Source organism: Haliotis asinina, chromosome 7 (assembly GCF_037392515.1).
Source record: "Haliotis asinina isolate JCU_RB_2024 chromosome 7, JCU_Hal_asi_v2, whole genome shotgun sequence".
Lineage (NCBI taxonomy): Eukaryota > Metazoa > Mollusca > Gastropoda > Lepetellida > Haliotidae > Haliotis > Haliotis asinina.
This window is the reverse complement of record NC_090286.1, coordinates 53,006,031-53,027,268: the sequence shown is the minus strand read 5'-3', so window position 1 is coordinate 53,027,268 and position 21,238 is coordinate 53,006,031. Positions and strand designations below refer to the sequence as shown.

Below are 21,238 nucleotides of genomic sequence, written 5' to 3'. Positions count from 1 at the left end.
CCACATTATGGCAACCAAGCATGAGATATAACACCATCTGTGTATTATGAACCACCGTGATCAATCATTATACTGACCACACCCAGCTGTTAAATGGACAAAAGACCTTTATTGTTATTGTTGATGGCTAGTCTTCTATTACACAGGTGAATGTATAGTATTACAGATTCAACTCTCTTCAAAACTGTTTTTCAATTATGTGTCCCACACATCCAAATTCCTGGCATGGCCCCACCAATGCCATGGCTAAATCTTAATGGTATAGTAAAAATATGTCTTTCATTAATGTACTTTTACATAAGTAAACTGGACAATATTGATGGCAAATATTGATTGGTCTGTCAGAAATGGTATATTTCACAAAATAATCTTCGGATTCGGAAGCTCAATTTCAGTGAAAGGAAAGATAAAGATATCAAAGAACTGCTAATTGTCAGGGTCAAAGATGGAATAAAATTGCTGTTCTCATCTATATGTCTCCCCTGTACATCTATATATCTTTGTTAGTGTCGCAGGGAACTCTTGAAGTGAGTTATTGTGTTAATGCTGTCTCAGTCAGAATTCAAAACATTCTATTCACTATTCTGAATACAAATTGTTAAGCCTTTAGGTTTCATGAATTTTTAATTCATTATCATATTTATGCATATATTAGCATTAATCATAAAAAAACTTAATTTAATTTGAGCATATGTTATAAACTGATTTTTTTTCTATGTTAACATGTCAAATCTTTCAACATAAAAATGTTGCAGAATTATAATTGATTTGCTTGAATTTTCTGTGCATATTAGTGCAGAACGGTTTATCTCAAATGGGTTTCACAGAAATCAGTAGTGATGGATTTGAGGAAGAGAAAAAAAATATGGAATCCTAAATTAGAGCTTTCTCGGGGAAGTGAGCCAGTGGAAATTAAATCTATTTTAAGACGTCTGAAGAAATCTGGAACTTCACAGCTAGAGTGTGATTCCGTCGCTGCCGAGCTAGTTTGTCATGGTTGAGAGTGATGGCAATGTGTTCACCAAATCCTTAGGGTGTCTGGTATGGCTGATATGCCATTGAGCCTTCCTGCTGTGGGCAGTTAGAACGATGGCCACCATCTTGATCAGAGGCACAGAAAACATTGCCACATGTATGCCACATCCTTCATGCAACATGCATAAGCTACTCTCAGATTATCAGATGATGCTCCACGGATTAGGGAATTCCATTCTCCTAGTCTTCAAGATTCCGCTGAATCAATATTTAGTATGGCTTGGTGAACCTGAGGGATCCTTTCTGCTCGTCCACTGTGTGCTTTGAGAGACAGCCTGCCAGTTTTACATGTATTCACTGGTGTTTTAGACAGTGCAGTGTGTTTTCCATGTTCAAACATGGAATAACAATTGGTACCAACAACTGTGTTATTCCACCCCCCTCTGAGACATATGCCATGAGTGTGGACAGAAATGAAAGGCTTGATGCATCGTCATGACCAGATAACTTTGTCATCAACCAACTGGTAGTTTTTCTGTCTGTCATCCGTGATTCATGTAAAACAAATGACCCTGTGGATTGAATGACATGTTGTGGCTGTTAACTCTTTCCATTGACATAATTTTCAATTATCTTTCCTGGATGTTCTGTCAGTGTTATTTGGGAGAGACTCTCGCAGAGGTGAGCGTGAGTACCGTTGCTGTGTTACTATATTGGTCAAAATGAAAGGTAGAGGAGACATATAGAGAAGAAATGCTGGACTGAATCAGGTAGTAGCAGCACTGAGATACTGCTTAGTTGTCCCGGCCGTCAGTATCCATCACAGAGATCATCATCTATACTAGTAACTCCCAAGAGACTTAGAACAATTTCATTGATTGTCATGTGACTTTTTGTGAGCGAGCATGTGCAGTAGGTTCATTCAGACTGTGACAGTTCGGAACTACTCAACACATCGACAAGACATGCATCACTCGCATGGCGATGCACAGTCAACCAAGCTTAGCCTTTTAATTCTTTCACATACATGACAAAACATGCAAATTGATTACCAGATATGCTAGTCCTGCACTCTGATGTGCAGTACCGCTGGCATATTCATGTCAATTTTGGATTTATTCTACTAAGTGAGAGTAACAATGACAGACAGCTGTGCAACAGTTTTTTTCCTTCCTCTATGGTACTAAGTCATGATAAACATGGGCAAGAAATTGTTACGTTCCTTTAATGCCCAGTTGTTGAAGTTTAAAGTGATGTGTGGTTTGTCTATGGACTCGGCAGCCAAAGAGGAGAAGGCAGTGGCATCAGTGTGTCAGGAACCCATCTCCGTCTCCAGATTCCTTCACACACTACGACAGAAGAAGTCAGACAAACAGCTCAACATTGAAGTCAGGGTAAGAAAGTCCTGTCATCATTGTTTTACGTGATATTTTTTTATCAAATATCTATTATTTGATAAAAGTTACTATCACCTTACAATTTCTTGTTACTATGGTATTATTCCTTGTTGTTAAATTTCATATTTTGATTTTATTTGATTTCATTGTTTTCAAAATTATTGCTGTTGTTTGGATAATTTTTGTTCTTTTGATAATTTCGTTACTGTTTTCATGATCTTTGTATAATTATTGTTGCAGACTGCATTATAATATTTTCCACCATTGTTCTTTCTGATAGCAGCTATTGATTTCAGTCTGTGCATGATAATTATTGTTGTTGCTGTCAGTGTGTTTGTAACTGTTCTTTCTTTGTTTTCTGCATAATTGTTGCATCAAAAGGGGATATCCAGGTTCAAATATCTGTCTAGAAATTCTGCTGATGCAAGAGGCAATGTATGTCTTGGATAATGGCATTCCATTGTGAAAAATTGTCAAAAATTGTTACATTTACCAATAAGGAAACAAATTAGTATTATAAATGTACAAATAGTTTTACTCAAATTACTTTAAATTCTGTGAAAGCAGGTCATATTTACTTCAAGCAAGTTAAGATCTAAAATTTTGTCCTTACATATGTTTCCATCGTGTGTCCATATGGGATAAAATACAGCATTGACATCTAGTAATGAAGTGTTTGTATATCGCAGAGTTTTGTGGCATGTAATACATGCTAGAGTAACACTGTAATCACATGTAGTCAGTAGGAAAGTAGCATCAAGGACACTCTGCGAGCAATTCAGACTGAATAACCACTCATTTTTTGTTCAAGGGAAGATATCAGTTGTCTTGGGCATTATTTCTGTGCAAGCATTTCTTCTGATCTAACACTTTCATGAATTCCACATAGAATATGTCAAAAGTTGAAATGTCAGCTCTGAAAACATTACTTTCTATCTTCTACTGTCTTTCTTTCCATCTTTGTCTACTGTTTTAGTTTACCATTTTTGTTTACCATTCTTGGCTACCATCTTTGTTTATGAGGTGGATTTACCTTCTCTGTAATTCACTGTTGTGTTAATACTTTGTCGATAGGCCATCAATCAACAAGTATCACAATATATTATAAAGAACTGTAAAATGTCCTTAGAATTTATTGCTGTTAAATCATTCCTAAGTAGGAAAACAAATTAGTGTATGCCAATAACAGACTGTGCAAATGTGCATTATCAGCATGCTTATGTGACAGGAAGTTATAAAGAATGTTTTCCAGTAAACAAGAAATCATATGAAAATGTCTGACTTGCTAACTGTTGAACTGAGATTTGGGTTAAAACTGTTTGTCAGCAACCCATGATTTTCTGGAAGAAGTGACCAATGGGATGGAGTCGTTAGACTTTGTTGATGCATGTTATTATATCCCAGTTGCATAGATAGGAACTCAGATTTTATCATTTAAAAGCTGCAGTCATGTAGCTGGAGACTTGTGTGCAAAATCAAACAATAAATTCACAAACAAACAAAATTTGATCATGTTCAGTGATACAGACAACTGAAACATCAGTCATTTAGTTAAACAAAACATCAGTCCTGCCTCATGCAGCCGTCGCTTAGTGGAGGTTGAAGGTACTTTTCCACATCTTTCCTGGAGAGTCTTCCCTTATTTGTTTTCAAGTCAGTCACCTGTCAAAGAACACACATAGATATGTATTCATTTTCAAATTAACCTGAATTCTTCCCTCAGTAATGCCACTTTCTTCTTTTCTTGTAAACATACCGTTTTTCAACCAATTTAAGTATGTATCCTGAATTATGATTAGTAGCTGAAGAAACTCAGTGAAGAAACATGTGTGGAGCCCATTTTCTGGTGTCCCCTGCCATGATATTGCGTGAATATTGCTAAAAAGCGGCATAAAACTAACCTCACTGACTCATTCACTCACACACGCACGCACGCACGCACGCACGCACGCACGCACGCACACACACCCACCCACCCACACTTGATTATTCAGGCCAAAGTATGCTCAAATACATTATTTATCAAGAGAATTTACAAAACAAAATTGATGATTTCTTTATCATTTGAAATGAATATCCCTGGAATTTCCTGTTAAAATATACTTTCTTTTCATTGCATCTGGAAAATAATAGTGTGTCATTCAGGAAGAAACCATATAAATGTTGGACATGGATGTGCAGAAAATTGTTATTTTTATCAAAAATAGTTTTTTTTTATATTGTGTGCTCCAACTTCCAAAGGAATAAAGTGAAATACACAATTCCTGATGTGTAATTCAAAACATTAAATGGTGGTAATGGTAAATCTGTTCCATAGATATCAATACAGATACGCCCATGATTGAATTAAAATGTTAGATATACAATCACATTTTTGTGCAAAAAACTCTGAAGTCAAGTGTTTTCTGATGAAGCGGTTGAAGTGTGGGTAACTCTTGGATTAGACTCTTCTCCATGTTGTAAATAATATCTTTTTCAAAATACCTCTATATGTTAATCATTCTCGAGTTTAAGAATATGACTAGGTCTATGCTATAGACTAGTTACTAACCTTGCACAGTGGCTTACTCACATAAAGATGTAAACATGTTGTGGTCTAGTTACTAAGCTTGCACATTGACTTACTCACATAAAGATATAAACATGTTGTGGTCTAGTTACTAAGCTTGCACTGTGACTTACACACATAAAGATGTAAACATGTTGTGGTCTAGTTACTAATCTTGCACAGTGGCTTACTCACATAAAGATGTAAACATGTTGTGGTTTAGTTACTAAGCTTGCACATTGACTTACACACATGAAGATGTAAACATGTTGTAGTCTAGTTACTAAGCTTGCACTGTGACTTACTCTGAACTTGTACAATGACTTACTCTAATCTTGCACAGTGACTTACACTCATAAAGATATAAACATGTTGTTGTCTAGTTACTAAGCTTGCACTGTGACTTACACACATAAAGATGTAAACATGTTGTGGTTTAGTTACTAAGCTTGCACTGTGACTTACACACATGAAGATGTAAACATGTTGTGGTCTAGTTACTAATCTTGCACAGTGGCTTACTCACATAAAGATGTAAACATGTTGTGGTTTAGTTACTAAGCTTGCACATTGACTTACACACATGAAGATGTAAACATGTTGTAGTCTAGTTACTAAGCTTGCACATTGACTTACACACATGAAGATGTAAACATGTTGTGGTCCAGTTACTATGCTTGCACTGTGACTTACTCTGAACTTGTACAATGACTTACTCTAATCTTGCACAGTGGCTTACTCACATAAAGATATAAACATGTTGTGGTCTAGTTACTAATCTTGCACAGTGGCTTACTCACATAAAGATGTAAACATGTTGTGGTCTAGTTACTAACCTTGCACAGTGGCTTACTCTCATAAAGATGTAAACATGTTCTGGTTTAGTTACTAATCTTGCACTGTGACTTACACACATGAAGATGTAAACATGTTGTGGTCTAGTTACTAATCTTGCACAGTGGCTTACTCACATAAAGATGTAAACATGTTGTGGTTTAGTTACTAAGCTTGCACATTGACTTACACACATGAAGATGTAAACATGTTGTAGTCTAGTTACTAAGCTTGCACTGTGACTTACACACATGAAGATGTAAACATGTTGTAGTCTAGTTACTAAGCTTGCACTGTGACTTACATAAAGATGTAAACATGTTGTGGTTTAGTTACTAAGCTTGCACATTGACTTACACACATGAAGATGTAAACATGTTGTGGTCCAGTTACTATGCTTGCACTGTGACTTACTCTGAACTTGTACAATGACTTACTCTAATCTTGCACAGTGACTTACACTCATAAAGATATAAACATGTTGTGGTCTAGTTACTAATCTTGCACAGTGGCTTACTCACATGAAGATGTAAACATGTTGTGGTTTGGTTACTAAGCTTGCACTGTGACTTACACACATGAAGATATAAACATGTTGTGGTCTAGTTACTAATCTTGCACAGTGGCTTACTCACATAAAGATGTAAACATGTTGTGGTTTAGTTACTAAGCTTGCACTGTGACTTACACACATGAAGATGTAAACATGTTGTAGTCTAGTTACTAATCTTGCACAGTGACTTACACACATGAAGATGTAAACATGTTGTGGTCCAGTTACTAAGCTTGCACAGTGGCTTACTGTCATAAAGATGTAAACATGTTGTGGTCCAGTTACTAAGCTTGCACTGTGACTTACACTAAGCTTGCACAATGACTTACACACATAAAGATGTAAACATGCTGTAGTCTAGTTACTTAGGTTGCACAGTGATATATATTCGTGATGATGTAAACATGCCGGAGACTCATTACTAAGCTTGCACAGTGACTTATACACATGAAGAATACCCATGCTATTTTACTGAGATATGATATATCCTGATGATGTAAGCATGCTGTAGACTGGTTACTGAGGTTGCAAATTGACTTGTACTCCTGAAGAATAGACATGTTGTAGACTGGTCAATAAAGTAGTCACTAGTCACAAAACAGTCTCTAGACTAGTTAGTGAGATTGCACATTGATATACATTCCTGATGATGTGAACATGTTGTAGACTAGTCTCTCAGGGTGCACATTGATATACATGCCTGATGATGTAAACATATTGTAGACTAGTCTGTAAAGTTGCAGATTGATATACATTCCTGATGATGTAAACATGTTGTAGACTAGTCTGTAAGGTTGCACATTGATATACATTCCCGATGATGTAAACATGTTGTAGACTGGTCTGTAAGGTTGCACATTGATATACATTCCTGATGATGTACACATATTGTAGACTAGTCTCTAAGGTTGCACATTGATATACATTCCTGATGATGTAGACTAGTCTCTAAGGTTGCACATTGATATACATTCCTGATGATGTAAACATATTGTAGACGTAGCTACTAAGGCTGTACATTGACATACATTCCTGATCATGTAAACATGTTACAGACAAGTTACTAAGGTTGCACATTGATATACATTCCTGCCAATGTCTCTCTTCTTCCAGGCCATTGTGCGGAACCAGGAGGAATTTCCATGTACCACTGCCATGGCTCCAGGAAACATCAACTTCAACATAAAGCAGGAAGTTGTGACATGTAAGTCCATTTGGCATCATTTTCAGATTCTGTTTGCTAATTTCAGCAAATTGTCAGTCCTGGCAAAAGTTATTCAAATAATTCAATCACCACCCACTTACATTGTGTTCCCTAATGTGGTATCACTGGAAGTATGTTTCCTCTCACTGTTTAGGGCTGGGATAATGGCCCTGGGATTTGATTAAGATGTTGAATAACACAACAGGAATTGGAGGATTGGAATGAGTGTCTAATTGTGTGAACACAAGAAATCACAATAGCTGATATCTCTCAGGCAATGCTGTAATAGCTTGTGTGTGTCTGTTTTTGTCTGTCTCTGTCTGTATGTCTGTCTCTGTCTGTATGTCTGTCTCTGTCTGTGTCACTTTATGCCATGTTCTTACAATCATTCATATCACATAGCTTTGCCTGAGGAATACAGTTTCACTCACTAGGATGAGACTACAATGAATACCATAACGGTTTTCACTACCTGAGTATTAATACAATGCTCACTGGATTCACCAAGGTGGTGAAGTTCTGTGAACTGATTTTGGATTTATCCCAAATGGATTACATACCATGATGAGCCGAGACGAGAATTCTCCAAATCCTCACATGACAGTATCATATGGATGACTTGAATGCATCACAATATTTTACATTTATCTGCTCATTGATATTTTAGTTTAAGTAACAAGTACTTTGAGATAACTTTTTTGGCTAACAGTTCAAATATGATGTTCTGAAAATAACTTGAAAACAGAACCCAGTATGTTATTTGAACACAGTCATCATTAAATGACCACTGCCATCATTTCAATTTGCAATTCTATCTGGAGCTGAAGACTGCGTATACTCTTGAGAATTAATGACGTTTTCATGGCTTTTGTTATCAGCTTCATATGGTACAGTGACCGTCTTAAAACAAATTTCCTAATTAAACCTCCAATATTTTGTTTTGAGACATCTTTGAAAATGCTTTTTAATTATGCAGCTGTTTATGCCTTTCCCAACAATACCAGGGGTTCCTAATGAGAGTCAAAACATTGCATGACCATTCATATTGATGTTGCTACACACTGTTGGGGTGGGTGGAGAGAGATTTACATTCAGTTAGCATCTTTTATGAATGCCATAGTACATTAGTTGATGTGCCTGTTACTTGAAGATGAAAAGCAGTATTATTCTTTGTTGTATGTTATAGATGTGAAAGTTTAATTATTGCCTTAATGATCAGCAAAAAACAGCATTACATAATATCATAAGCTGTGGCAAATGTTTTGCTTCCTGTAAATGGATTGACATCACTAAATCCAGCAATCCATCCATATCATGTCCGTCCTTTCTCTGTCTTCCATGCGTAGTGAATTCTGTTTCAGTGGATAATCAAGACAATGTATTCTCTTGCAATGATGTTTATCCCCCGGCATGTAATGCGGGGGATATAGTTGACGCCTCGTCTGTCTGTCCGTCGGTCTGTCTGTCCGTCCCCCATCCGTCTGTAATCATTTTGTTTCCGGAGCATAACTCAGAAACTGTTCAATATTTTTAGACCAAACTTGATAGATATACTAATATCAGCTATTTGCTATTTACAGATTTTTGGCATTCATATTTTTTTTTTTTTTCCATGGAACATTTTGGTGTTAGTCTTATGGTGGGGTGGGCATCGTTCCCGGAGCAGAACTCAAAAACCATTCAATATTTTTCTGCAAAACTTGGTATATATATCAATCAGAACCTAAAGTGGTGCCATTTGTTATGTACAGGTTTTTGTGATTTATTATTTTCTCCATTTCTATGGAAATGTTTCAGACATAGTCTCAAAAGTGAGAGGTGTGTTTTGTTTCCGGAGCAGAACTCGAAAGCTGTTCAATATTTTTCTGCAAAACTTGGTAGATATATCAATCTGAACCTATAGTGGTGCCTTTTGGTATTTACAGGTTTTTGTGATTTATTATTTTCTTGGTTTCCATGGAAATGTTTCAGACATAGTCTCAAAGGTGAGAGTAGTGTTTCGTTTCTGGAGCAGAACTCAAAAACTTCTTAATATCTGTCAGTGTTACTTGGTAGATATGTGTGGCAGACTCTAAAAAGGTGCCTTTTGCTATTTACATGTTTTTCTGATTATTATTTTCTCCGTTTCTATGGAAACGTTTCAGACTCAGTCTCAAAAGTGAGAGTAGTGTTTCGTTTCCAGAGCAGAACTCAAAAACTTCTTAATATCTGTCAGTGTTACTTGGTAGATATGTGTGGCAGACTCTAAAAAGGTGCCTTTTGCTATTTACATGTTTTTCTGATTATTATTTTCTCCGTTTCTATGGAAACGTTTCAGACTCAGTCTCAAAAGTGAGAGTAGTGTTTCGTTTCCAGAGCAGAACTCAAAAACTTCTTAATATCTGTCAGTGTTACATGGTAGATATGTGTGGCAGACTCTAAAAAGGTGCCTTTTGCTATTTACATGTTTTTCTGATTATTATTTTCTCTGTTTCTATGGAAATGTTTCGGACTTACTCTCAAAAGTGAGAGGTGTGTTCTGTTTCCAGAGCAGAACTCAAAAACTTCTTAATATCTGTCAGTGTTACTTGGTAGTTATGTGTGGCAGACCCCAAAGTGGTGCCTTTTGCTATTTACAGGTTTTTATGATGTATTATTTTCTTGGTTCCATGAACACGTTGCTGACTTCATTTCCGGAACACAACTGGAAAACCATTTCATATCTTTCAAAAGATCTTGGCAGATATATGAGACAGATCTTAAAATGGTGACTATTTTTTATTACAGATATATGGCATTTATATTTTTCATGAATTCCATGGAAACAATTCAGTCTTGGTCTAAAAACACAATAAGTAACTGTGAGATGATTTGTCCTTTCAAATACTGTAAAATCATTTATTTTCGCGCGGCTTAATTTCCACGGAAACAGAAAAATTGACTAATTCGCGCGGTTTAATTTTCGCGCATCATCAAAGTACAGAAATCATGAGAGTATAACAACACAGGAAACTGTAAACTGTAAAGAAAACACTTACCCTAGCTGTCGTCCTGTCACCTGCCTAATTAATTGGGGGAAACATGGGCCTTCCGCTACGTTGAGAAGTTGTTTGTTCAATGACGGGTATAAAGCATCTGCACATATCGTTTTAATACAAGTCGTGTGTATCGTGTGAATCAGAGACACTGAAAATGAATCAACTATTTAACTTGTTTTTATGTATCTGTTTGTTGAATGAATGAAGTGTAATACACTTGTAGTCAAATTACTAGCAATATAAAACGAAATCTCAAGGCTCTTTGTTTTTAATTTTACAATTTATCATAATTATTCGCGGATAATTTTTTTGCGCGAAATGCGCGAAAATTAAAGCCCCCACGAATAATAATGATTTTACAGTATGTGGAGGGCCAGGGGGATATGTCATCTTCTGATGACTCTTGTTTCAGTTTATATTTAGGAGATAAACATACTGTTTTGGAAAATCAGGTATATAATGAAATTATTATTACTATAATTTCGTTATATACATCTGATTTTCCAACATAATACATTTATTTCCATTCTACCATAACAGCGTTATTCAAATTTTAAACAAGTACATAATGTGTTGGAAAATCAGAGGTATATAACATGATATTTACCTCTGAATGACTTCGATTAACCAATCACAATGGAGTATTTACTGAAGTCATGTTAGAATAGTAAGTAATTCTACATTTAACTTTTTTGAGAGGCATTTAGCAGTTGGCATAGTAAGGAAGGATTAACAACGTATCGATAAACAACTTCTTTATTACATTGAGAGTGACGTTTGAACCTACTCTGAAATGTCACTCTCACTGCAATAAAACAGTTGTTCATCCATATGTTGTTGTCCTTTCCCAATTCTACAGTACAGAATATAAGTCAGTATTGGCTTAAGAATAGCAAAATCTGGTAAAGAAATTGTGCAGATTCTGGGTATTTTAGTGTATGTGGATATTTCTCGTGATACATTCATTTCTATATTTACGACCATATTCAAAAACCATAAAAACCATGGCATTATTATAATACTTTAAGGTAGTCAAAGACACGTTTTGTCATATCATCAAAACAGTGGAGGGGTTAAGAATCGGAACAAAATGGTAACATAACACCAGTCAGCTAAATATTGCTAATTGTCATTACAGTGAAGTGAGTCATGGCATGAGAGATAACTGTAGTGTATGAAAGTGTAGAAAGTGTATGTTCTGTAACTTCTTTTGATTGTAAATAATTAAATTATCAAATTAATTAAATTATTTGGTGACATTGCTGCAGGTGATTTTTTCTCTCTGTGAGAGCATCATTTGTTGCTGCCTGGCTTTAGACATCACATCATCCCGCGTGACATCATGTCAGAGTGACATCTGTTTGACCACATGGAGAGTGCTTTTGGAGTGAGTGAGTGAGTGAGTGAGTTGTACCCCGCACACAGCAATAGTCCAGCTATATGGTCTGTAAGTAATCGAGTCTGGACCAGACAATCCAGTGATCAACAGCATGAGCATCGATCTGCGTAGTGGTGACACGTGTCAACCAAGTCACCGAGCCTGACCACCCGATCATGTTAGTCGCCTCTTGTGACATACATAGTCACCTTTCATGACAAGCATGGGTTGCGGAAGGCCTATTCTACCCCTGACCTTCACGGGTCAAGTACTGTTAGAATATTATTTACATCTTGCTTATGTTTACTTTATTACAATTCATACATATGTGTACATCATGTGTTTCACATATCTCTGTGTGTCGATATCATTATTCAATATACAGCAATTCAACATTTGTCAAATTTAGTTAATGCCATTGTATTTTACTAAATTAGAATGCTAGCAGACAACCTCCAATCATAAACATGTTTATCTGTTTTCAAACAAAGAATATTACAAAAAGGATTGTAATGGCATCAAAATGAAAAGCATGAGATTTGATACCACATCTTTGGGTTTGGTTTTTTTATCATGTTCAGGACCCCTTCCTATGATAGACAGTATTCATTCTATATTTACACAGTATTTCAAACTTCAAATGACAAACTTTTAATAAAGTTAAGAATTCATCAGGGGTGACCAACAGGACCGGGAGGTCACACTTGCTGACTTGTTTGATACAAATTATCACGCTCACTCACTCACTCACTCACTCACTCACTCACTCACTCAATCACTCAATCACTCAATCACTCACTCACTCACTCACTCAATCACACATACTCAATCACACTCACTCACTGACACACACCCACACACACCCACACGCTCGCTCGCTCACTCACTCACTCACCACACACTCCTTTGCCTAAAAATTCAATAAACAATTTTATAATATTCTCAATTATATTTGTTTTATGATCCCTCATTGTATAATTTGTAGTCATATTGTCCGAATACCACAGTACTGATAGGCTGGATATGAATCATCAATGGTGTTATCAGGTAGCAGGCTTCAATAGATTGAAACAGTAACAATGTGAGTTTTCTGTCTCCAACAGGCACTGCAATGTAAAACACCACGGAGGTGGTACGCTGTCTGAAAACAGACTCTTATCCTCAACTCCCAAGCATTGATCAGCTAAATTTAGCCTGACCTTGTTCCAGTTTTAAGTAGCCATAGATCAATACTTCTCATAATTAAATTCAACTTTATGGAAGGAATTTGGTGGAGAATGGAATTATTTTGATAGGGATCTGTGACAGATACATGTGTCTTCAAATGAAACAGATGAACCTCGTGAAATGATAACTGCAGTTTATTTTTAGCCGACAACTAGTCTGTGATAAATCCGTAAACCATCTGCACCAGTTACTGGGAGTCTGCAGCACCGCTTCTTGTGTGCCAGATTAAAATACTCAGCCGTGGTCAACTGGCTGCCATGTGGTCTTACTTCATCTGATTACGACCAGTCTGGTCACAGTGCCAGACAGTGTGGCTTGAAATAACCTTAGTATGCAATGTTGGTAAATGTGTACTGTGTAATGAAATGAAGGGTTTAATTCATATCAGGCTGTAAAGAATATGTGAATATCAAAACAGGATGTGTTTATTCGCTTTAAATAGAAACAAGAATTTTACAGATTTATTTTTGAAAGAAATCTATTACATCCTCTGAATCAACATAATTATCTTGTAAAATATCTTTAGCAAACATTTTGCACATTTTAAGATAGAGTAGTTATCATGTTCATTTCTTATTAGAAACTATAATTTTGCATCTTATCACTTGTTAGGATACGAACAAGAATTTACACATTCTAAAATTGAAACAAGAGTATTTTTTAGGATAGAAAAAAATCTTGCACATGTTTGGATAAGAATGATACCTCTGCTAGATGTATTGAGTTGTCTTCATTTGGATTGTTCTGTTAGACTGTGTTCTAGCGGATTGTTCAGTCAGATACAGTTGGACTGTGTTCAGTTGGACTGTGTTCAGCTGGACTGTTCAGTTGAACTGTGTTCAGTTACCCTGTTCAGTTGGACTGTGTTCAGTTGGACTGTTCAGTTGGACTGTGTTCAGTTGGACTGTTCAGTCACATTCAGTTGGACTGTTCAGTCACATTCAGTTGGACTGCTGAGTTGGACACTTTGGTAAACCAGTACAGCAAATGCAGAATCAAAAAATTCCGTACACAGTACACTGTATACTGACTGAGCTGAGTTTGAATTGTACCAAGGTCCACAAGATACATTAGGTTTATTTGCTGCAATAGTTCAAGGACATGTCTGCCAGAAATGTTCAAACTTTTGTTTTATTAAAAGGCAGAATATGTATGAAAATTACTTGCTATCATATTATATGTAATTGTGTTAACAAGTATTGATTTTTGTTTATCAAGATAACAACCTCTAATCAGCAGTAATATGACATACAGGTACTGTGTTTTGCAACAAGAAGTCTGTAGTATGCTACATGCTGTATGTGACCAAACCTTGTCCACGTTCATCAGCCATCACTGGTAGAAGCAGCACAATTGGTGCAATTACATATATCGAAAAGTCTGTGTTAATGAATCTTGCTTAAAAGGAATGATAGATGGGGTTTGAAAAGAGGTGACTGTATCTTGCCTTAATCAAGCCTTTCAAGTTTATCTGAACACTCTTCTTCTCATAAACTTTTGTTAGAACCAGGGTTTGATATTATGAATCTACAAGATCAATTGTTAATGCAGGCATTGTGTAGATTTCAAACTGGTTTTCATGATTTTAGAATTCACTGTTTACACAAATCCAATGGAGCTTTGAGTGATGGTAAAGAATCCATCTGTAAAATTGTAAATCAAGTAATATTGAAAGTGAAATTCGTAGAATATTTATGCATACCAAGTATACATATTTGCAAAGGAAGTGTTTGTCATTCATTATCTACACCTGCAAGAGTTAACAAATATTGTCCAGTCTGTGAAATTCTAAGGATGTATGGTATATAATCTATTTCAAACATTTTTTCAATGCAAGAACTGTCCTCATCATCACATGCATGTAATTGTAGCCATTGTATTTGTACAATAGGCCTTTACTGGGATGGAATACTTAATAAGAAAAATCTTAATCTGAAAGGTTTACTGGTTGTGCAGGGAGTTAAAAAGATGTTTGAAAAGCCACTTGCCACAGGGCACATGACCTTAAGAAAGTAAATTGTCCTGACGGTAATGTTTACTGGACTATTTATTGAGATGGGATATATAGGAAAGAAAGATAACTCTACTGTATTATCATTGTGTTATTTAATAGCTACATTTTGAGTAGATATGAAATGAAATCAAAGTTAATTTGCAGTAAGCCAAAATAATCTAGTAGCCCACAGACAAGGAAGATACCATTATTTAATTGCCCAAAATGAAAACTGACTTCAGGCATTGGGACTTTTAAACCCCTTTAGTGGCATCACAAACAAATGCAAAGGCAAGGCAATTACTCAAGAGAAAATGCAAGGTCTTTGTCAGGCTGGAGAACAGCATCCGAAATCACTGATACATCAGTTTTAGAACCTTCTTCCACATGTCTATGATGAAACTTTCTGAAATCTTTACTAAGATCCTCAATTTTGCATCAAAAGCAGATTTATTAAAAAAACGAGGCAAAAATCCATCTTGATATTAGCAAGATATTAATCCTGTACATTTGTCTTCAGTCAATATTTTCTCTAGTCATCTGTTCATCGGGATGTTATTACGGTAGGGGTGATCTCAGAAATGACTCATATGATTCATCTCACTTACACTGTTATAGTTCCAGGACCAAAGATTAAGCAGCAATTTCAAACAGCCTATCATCTTCTAACATTACTGCCTCAAAGTAATCCTTAAGGATAACAGCACACATCACCTGACTGATGTTCGCATCGATTGTCTTCTTAATTTACAGTAATTATTCCATTCATAACAGCAAAAACACATTGTGTTTTTTAATTTTCTTAAGAATCTGATGAAATTATGTAAAGTGGCATTATTACATCATCAACAAAATCTGTCTGAATTCTGAAACGTGGGTCAAATCCAACTTTTATGTCCTGAATGAAATACTGTCATAATTTATGCAAACAACTTTGTAATTTGGTATCATCATCATGGTGAGAAATATGCAGCCATCGTAAGGAAACAGAAGTTGATATTAAACATGACTCTCTGTCCTAAATGGCACATATTCCAGATGTCAAATAGTGTTTGTTTTTTAATTATTTAGGGACCTTCTTTATCACTTGTTTAAGGTGAATAGCTTTTAATGATGGTATATATATATATATCAGTTGTTTTCAATCAGAACTGAGTAGCAATGATTGTGTCTTATATCATATATTAAGTATTCAACATCTGTTTTGTCCACATCATTGTCCATAGTAACAGACTCAGATGAAATATAACATTCAGAGTTGGGTATGGCAGAGACGTGATAAAATGACGGTTAAAATAATCTGAACTACCTATTACACTGGGGACAGTGGGGTAGCCCAGCAGGTAAAGCACTGGCTTGTGCTGAAGGTTCGGCTTCATTTCCCTACATGGGTACAGTGTGTGAAGCTCATTTCTGGTGTTCAATGCTGTGATATTTCTGATGTAAACGTGGCATAAAACTACACCACCCTTTTACATTGGGATGATAGATGGTTACAATAGTTTCAGCTATGTCACCTATATATGACAAAAACATAGATGCAATAACTTAATCTATGTACCCCTGATAAGACAAAAGATGGTTACAATATTTTGAGCTATATCACATCGATATGACAGTTGAAATAACCTAATCTGTGTACCCCTGATGTGACAAAAGATGGTTAAAATAATATGAGTTAATTCTGAGTAGGATCCCAAACATAGCGTTTGAAAGTAACCAAACTGCATTTGATCAATCTTCTCTTAACCCAAGAAAGACGCAGAATATCAAGACATTGTTTTAGAACATCATTTAATAGAAAGAAAGTATGTTTGAAGTCTATCAGGTAATAAGAAATTACTAAATAGATTTCCTCTACATACACCTACCAAACTGTGCAGATTCAGCCAAGTCTCATTGTGACTGAGGAAAGGGCTCAGGATGAAAGATTCTGTCAATTGTAAGACGTCAACTCTCACACAAGGGCTTCTGGGATGAGAATAGCAGGAAATGATGTGAAATCTGTTTCAGCTTTATTAACCTGGCTATATATACTGTGCTTAAAGAGGTAATTAAGGCTTAATTAGAGAATATATTTTAGTCTGGGGTTCCTTCAAACAGTGCCACATATAGATAGTATGCTCATAAGATTGGATACAGGAAGACTGGCTGCTATTTCTAACTATGGGGTTTCAAGCACCTGCTTGATAGGATGAAAGGCTCTAAATCATGAAGGAGGTGTGATGTACAAAGGATGTAAGTAACTATTTTTATAAGATTGTAAGACTATATAGAATACACATTATTGTATTTCTGTGATGTGTCTGTGCATCATTATAAAACAACGAACCTTTTAACAATAAATTTAATATGTTTGAACAACATAGTCATATACTGGATTATTTAAATTAGCAAAAGTTAGGCCACTGAACATGGAAATCATATAAACTCTATCAGTGGAAGTGACTTAAGTTAGCACTTGTCTGTCTGAAGTTAGCACCTACAAGCATAAGCCAGCACGGAACTGAAGAAAGTGTAAACTTACAGTCAACTAGCGTTCGCCAACTAGGAACTAAAGTAAGCTTACAGTCAACAAGCATAAGTCAATTTGGAACTAAAGTAAACAAACACCCAGCTAGCATAAATCAACACTCAACTTAAAGACACATTTACAAAACTTGATTGGCATAAATTAATTAATGAACAACTAGCATAAGTTCACACTGAATTAGCTTAACTTGAAACATGTATAGGGTGCATACATTGGTATATGTTATTAGACATCTAGCACAAATTATAATTTGAAACATGCAAAATGAGCATGTGCTGACATTTAGCTAATGTATGCAAACATTTAGATACCCCTCAACACACAGCTAACATTAGTTAGAACTAGTCATCTATACAATGATGCTAAAAAGTCTAAGCCCTTGACTGACATAAGTTAAAGTTTTGTAGGTGGAAGATAAGACTTAATCACTAGATGAAACTGCTCAGATAGTGTAACTATGTACTTGTAGCTTCACAGATTGATTCACAATGCAGTTGCACATGTACCCAATTACCCGACCATGTTAAAGTTTTTGTAAGTATGGTTCAAAGAACATGTTGTTTCTAATGTGTCCCTTGTGTGATGATTAATTTCAGTGGTAGATACGATACATGTAATATTTACGGAGCTTCAAATGATATGCTCTATGGTTTTAGAAATTTAAAAAAGATTTGGGGGCAGTAGTGTAGCTTAGTAGTTAAAGCAATGGCTCATCATGATGAAGACCCAGGTTCAATTCCCCACATGGGTACAATATGTGAAGTTCATTTCTTATGTCCCCTGCTATGATATGGCGGTAGCATTGCTAAAAGCAGTGTAAAACCAAACTCACTCATTCACTGAAAAGGAGCTGAGATTACTTCAAAGCTTAAAGTAATGGTGTAAAATTGATATGAACAAATTGTAAATCATCCTACTAGCTTGACAACTAATTATGAGACCTTATAATAAACTTAAGTTCATACAAATTCTGTCAACACCACAGTATTATATTCTTTTGTCTCTAAAGATCCAATAAAACATAACAAGAAATATGAAATGCCAGTGATTGATTATCTTGATTATCAATTAAACAGTTTCTGCTATTTGCAAATGGCAACAAAATATGGAAATTAATTGAAGCAATGATTCTAAATCAGTAATGACATCATACATTCGTTAAAACATCTTCATATTAAAAAGAAATTTGCATTTTCACCTATTCACACTTATGCCCATCTGACGAGGCAGACAAAAACTAAGTTACTAATCAAGTATCAAATTAATTTCCCCTAATTAATGACATGTTTAAACAGGTGCACCATCTATATAGGTACAAGTATACAATGTGATGTGACTGTGCTAGGAAATACAGCACATGTCCCAGGAACTGCCTATTGACTTACACTGGAAGTTAGGCCACAAGGGATGTTACAGAAGCTATGAATAACACGCTATTACTTGGAGACTTTTGTCATTCATTGAACAAACATCCTGGTAATTTAAAAAGACAAAAAAGTGATGACGTAAATGGATGTAAAAAGATGAGAATCATTACTGGAATTATGATTTGATATTAATATTTAATGGTTTGTATTGTTTTTTGTGAGTGACATTGGATTACTTTCTGGTGAAAGACGATACAAGCACTGTGATGGAGAAGCTCCAGTGTGTCCTTGATGATGCATTTTATACAAGGTGATGCAGTTCACTGCAGCTGGTGTCTTGTATGATGGAGGATGTGATACAGACTGTAAACCATCTACATCAGTGATGGTTGTAAATGGGTGTTAGACATATAAGGATGAATGCTGAATTCTTCTGCATCCAAGGCGGTTGAATTTAGGAGGTATTATACTTGAAGATGAATGTTGAATCTTTCTACAACAGCCAGGTTTATACTCAACAGGCAGAAGATCATGTTGAATCTTTGTAGAGGAATACTGGTTGAATTTTAGGAGTGTGTTAGAAGTGTAAAACCTACAAATGTTGAATTTTTTTGTACAGCAACAATTGTTGGATGTGGGAGGAGAATGTTGAATCTCTTGCAAGGAAGACAGCTCAATACAGGACCTTAGATTTTTGAAAGACAAACATTTATTATCAACAATGATGATCACACAGATTGAGAAAAATACATTTTTAACTTAGAGAACTCTTCATATAACAAATGGACATCTAGCATAGTGCTCATAAAACAGTCATATTTCAGAAATTAAAATTAGCTATAACATTTGGACCTTATTTTTAGCACACTCATCAATGACAAACTTCCAGCCTACAAACAATTCCAGTGTATGCCTTCAGTACAAACCTTATTGTGACAAGTGGTTAGAGAATCAACTGCTAATGATAAGAATAAGCCTCGTATCAGTCTCTTAATCTTCAACATGTGGTCATTTCGATACAATTATGCTTAAACAGGTGCTTGACATGAATATCATGTGGTGCATATGACTGTTATCAACCATTTATTGACTGATGTATATGTAAGGTACTGACCATTTGATATTCTGGTTGGTGTAGGAGCTGGGATTTTGTATGGAATTTGGATATTTTTCAAGTTATAACCAAATACTTATTTCATTTAAACTATGAACCTAGATAGGTTTATTTTGTTCTCAAGTAAATCTTGGAAATTTATACTTTTGTGGCAGGCATTTCTTTTTCACTTATTCAGCCTGTGAGGCATAATTGTATTAATGGTCAGTCCCTTTTATACAAAGGTTCAGTGTCCTCCTAGATATCAATGCTCACATGTACTTTGTAATTTTGGCTTCAAGATGAATGCTTTGTCTTCTAGATAATCTTCAACATATTGATTCAACTACTGTATAGTCTCCTAGGTAATCCTTAACTTAGTGTGTCCGCTAGAGTATTCCGAGGCTAGACTGGTTTATTTATATTGTATTCAAAAACACTGTACTTTGATAAAAAGCCATTTTACCAGGTTGATATGTAACTGGAAACAATCATGATATTCTAAATTTTGACATGTTTGTCTCAAATCTTAGTTGAATTAACATTTTGTGTTTGTTCCAACAAAGAAATGAAGTTAAATGTTTCATTTTCCCATAAATATTGAACTCAAAAGCTGTCTTTTTTCATAGAAGATGATGTGGTAACACCAACAATGTAGTAGTAATCTTAATCCATGGCAAGAGTACAGGCCCACAGCAGTCAATGTCTGTATAAGAAGCAGCTGTATTGATACAGCAGTGTGGTTGATACTTGCCATCATGTCAGTGTTTGTATAAGAAGCAGCTGTATTGATACAGCAGTGTGGTTGATACTTGCCATCATGTCAGTGTTTGTATAAGAAGCAGCTGTATTGATACAGCAGTGTGGATGATACTTGCCATCATGTCAGTGTTTGTATAAGAAGCAGCTGTATTGATACAGCAGTGTGGTTGATACTTGCCATCATGTCAGTGTTTGTATAAGAAGCAGCTGTATTGATACAGCAGTGTGGTTGATACTTGCCATCATGTCAGTGTTTGTATAAGAAGCAGCTTTATTGATACAGCAGTGTGGATGATACTTGCCATCATGTCAGTGTTTGTATAAGAAGCAGCTGTATTGATACAGCAGTGTGGTTGA

At 35.6% G+C, this 21,238-nt stretch overlaps 1 protein-coding gene across 1 annotated transcript in view; it reads left to right on the top strand.

The window, feature by feature from the left end:
• Nucleotides 1-21,238, top strand: part of LOC137292068 (receptor-type tyrosine-protein phosphatase kappa-like) — a 121,579-nt gene that overhangs the window by 41,537 nt on the left and 58,804 nt on the right. Inside the window, exons 4-5 of the mRNA XM_067823612.1 lie at nt 2,257-2,369; nt 7,421-7,511. Of these exons, the coding sequence (XP_067679713.1) occupies nt 2,257-2,369; nt 7,421-7,511 (204 nt within the window). The remainder of the gene's footprint in view (nt 1-2,256; nt 2,370-7,420; nt 7,512-21,238) is intronic.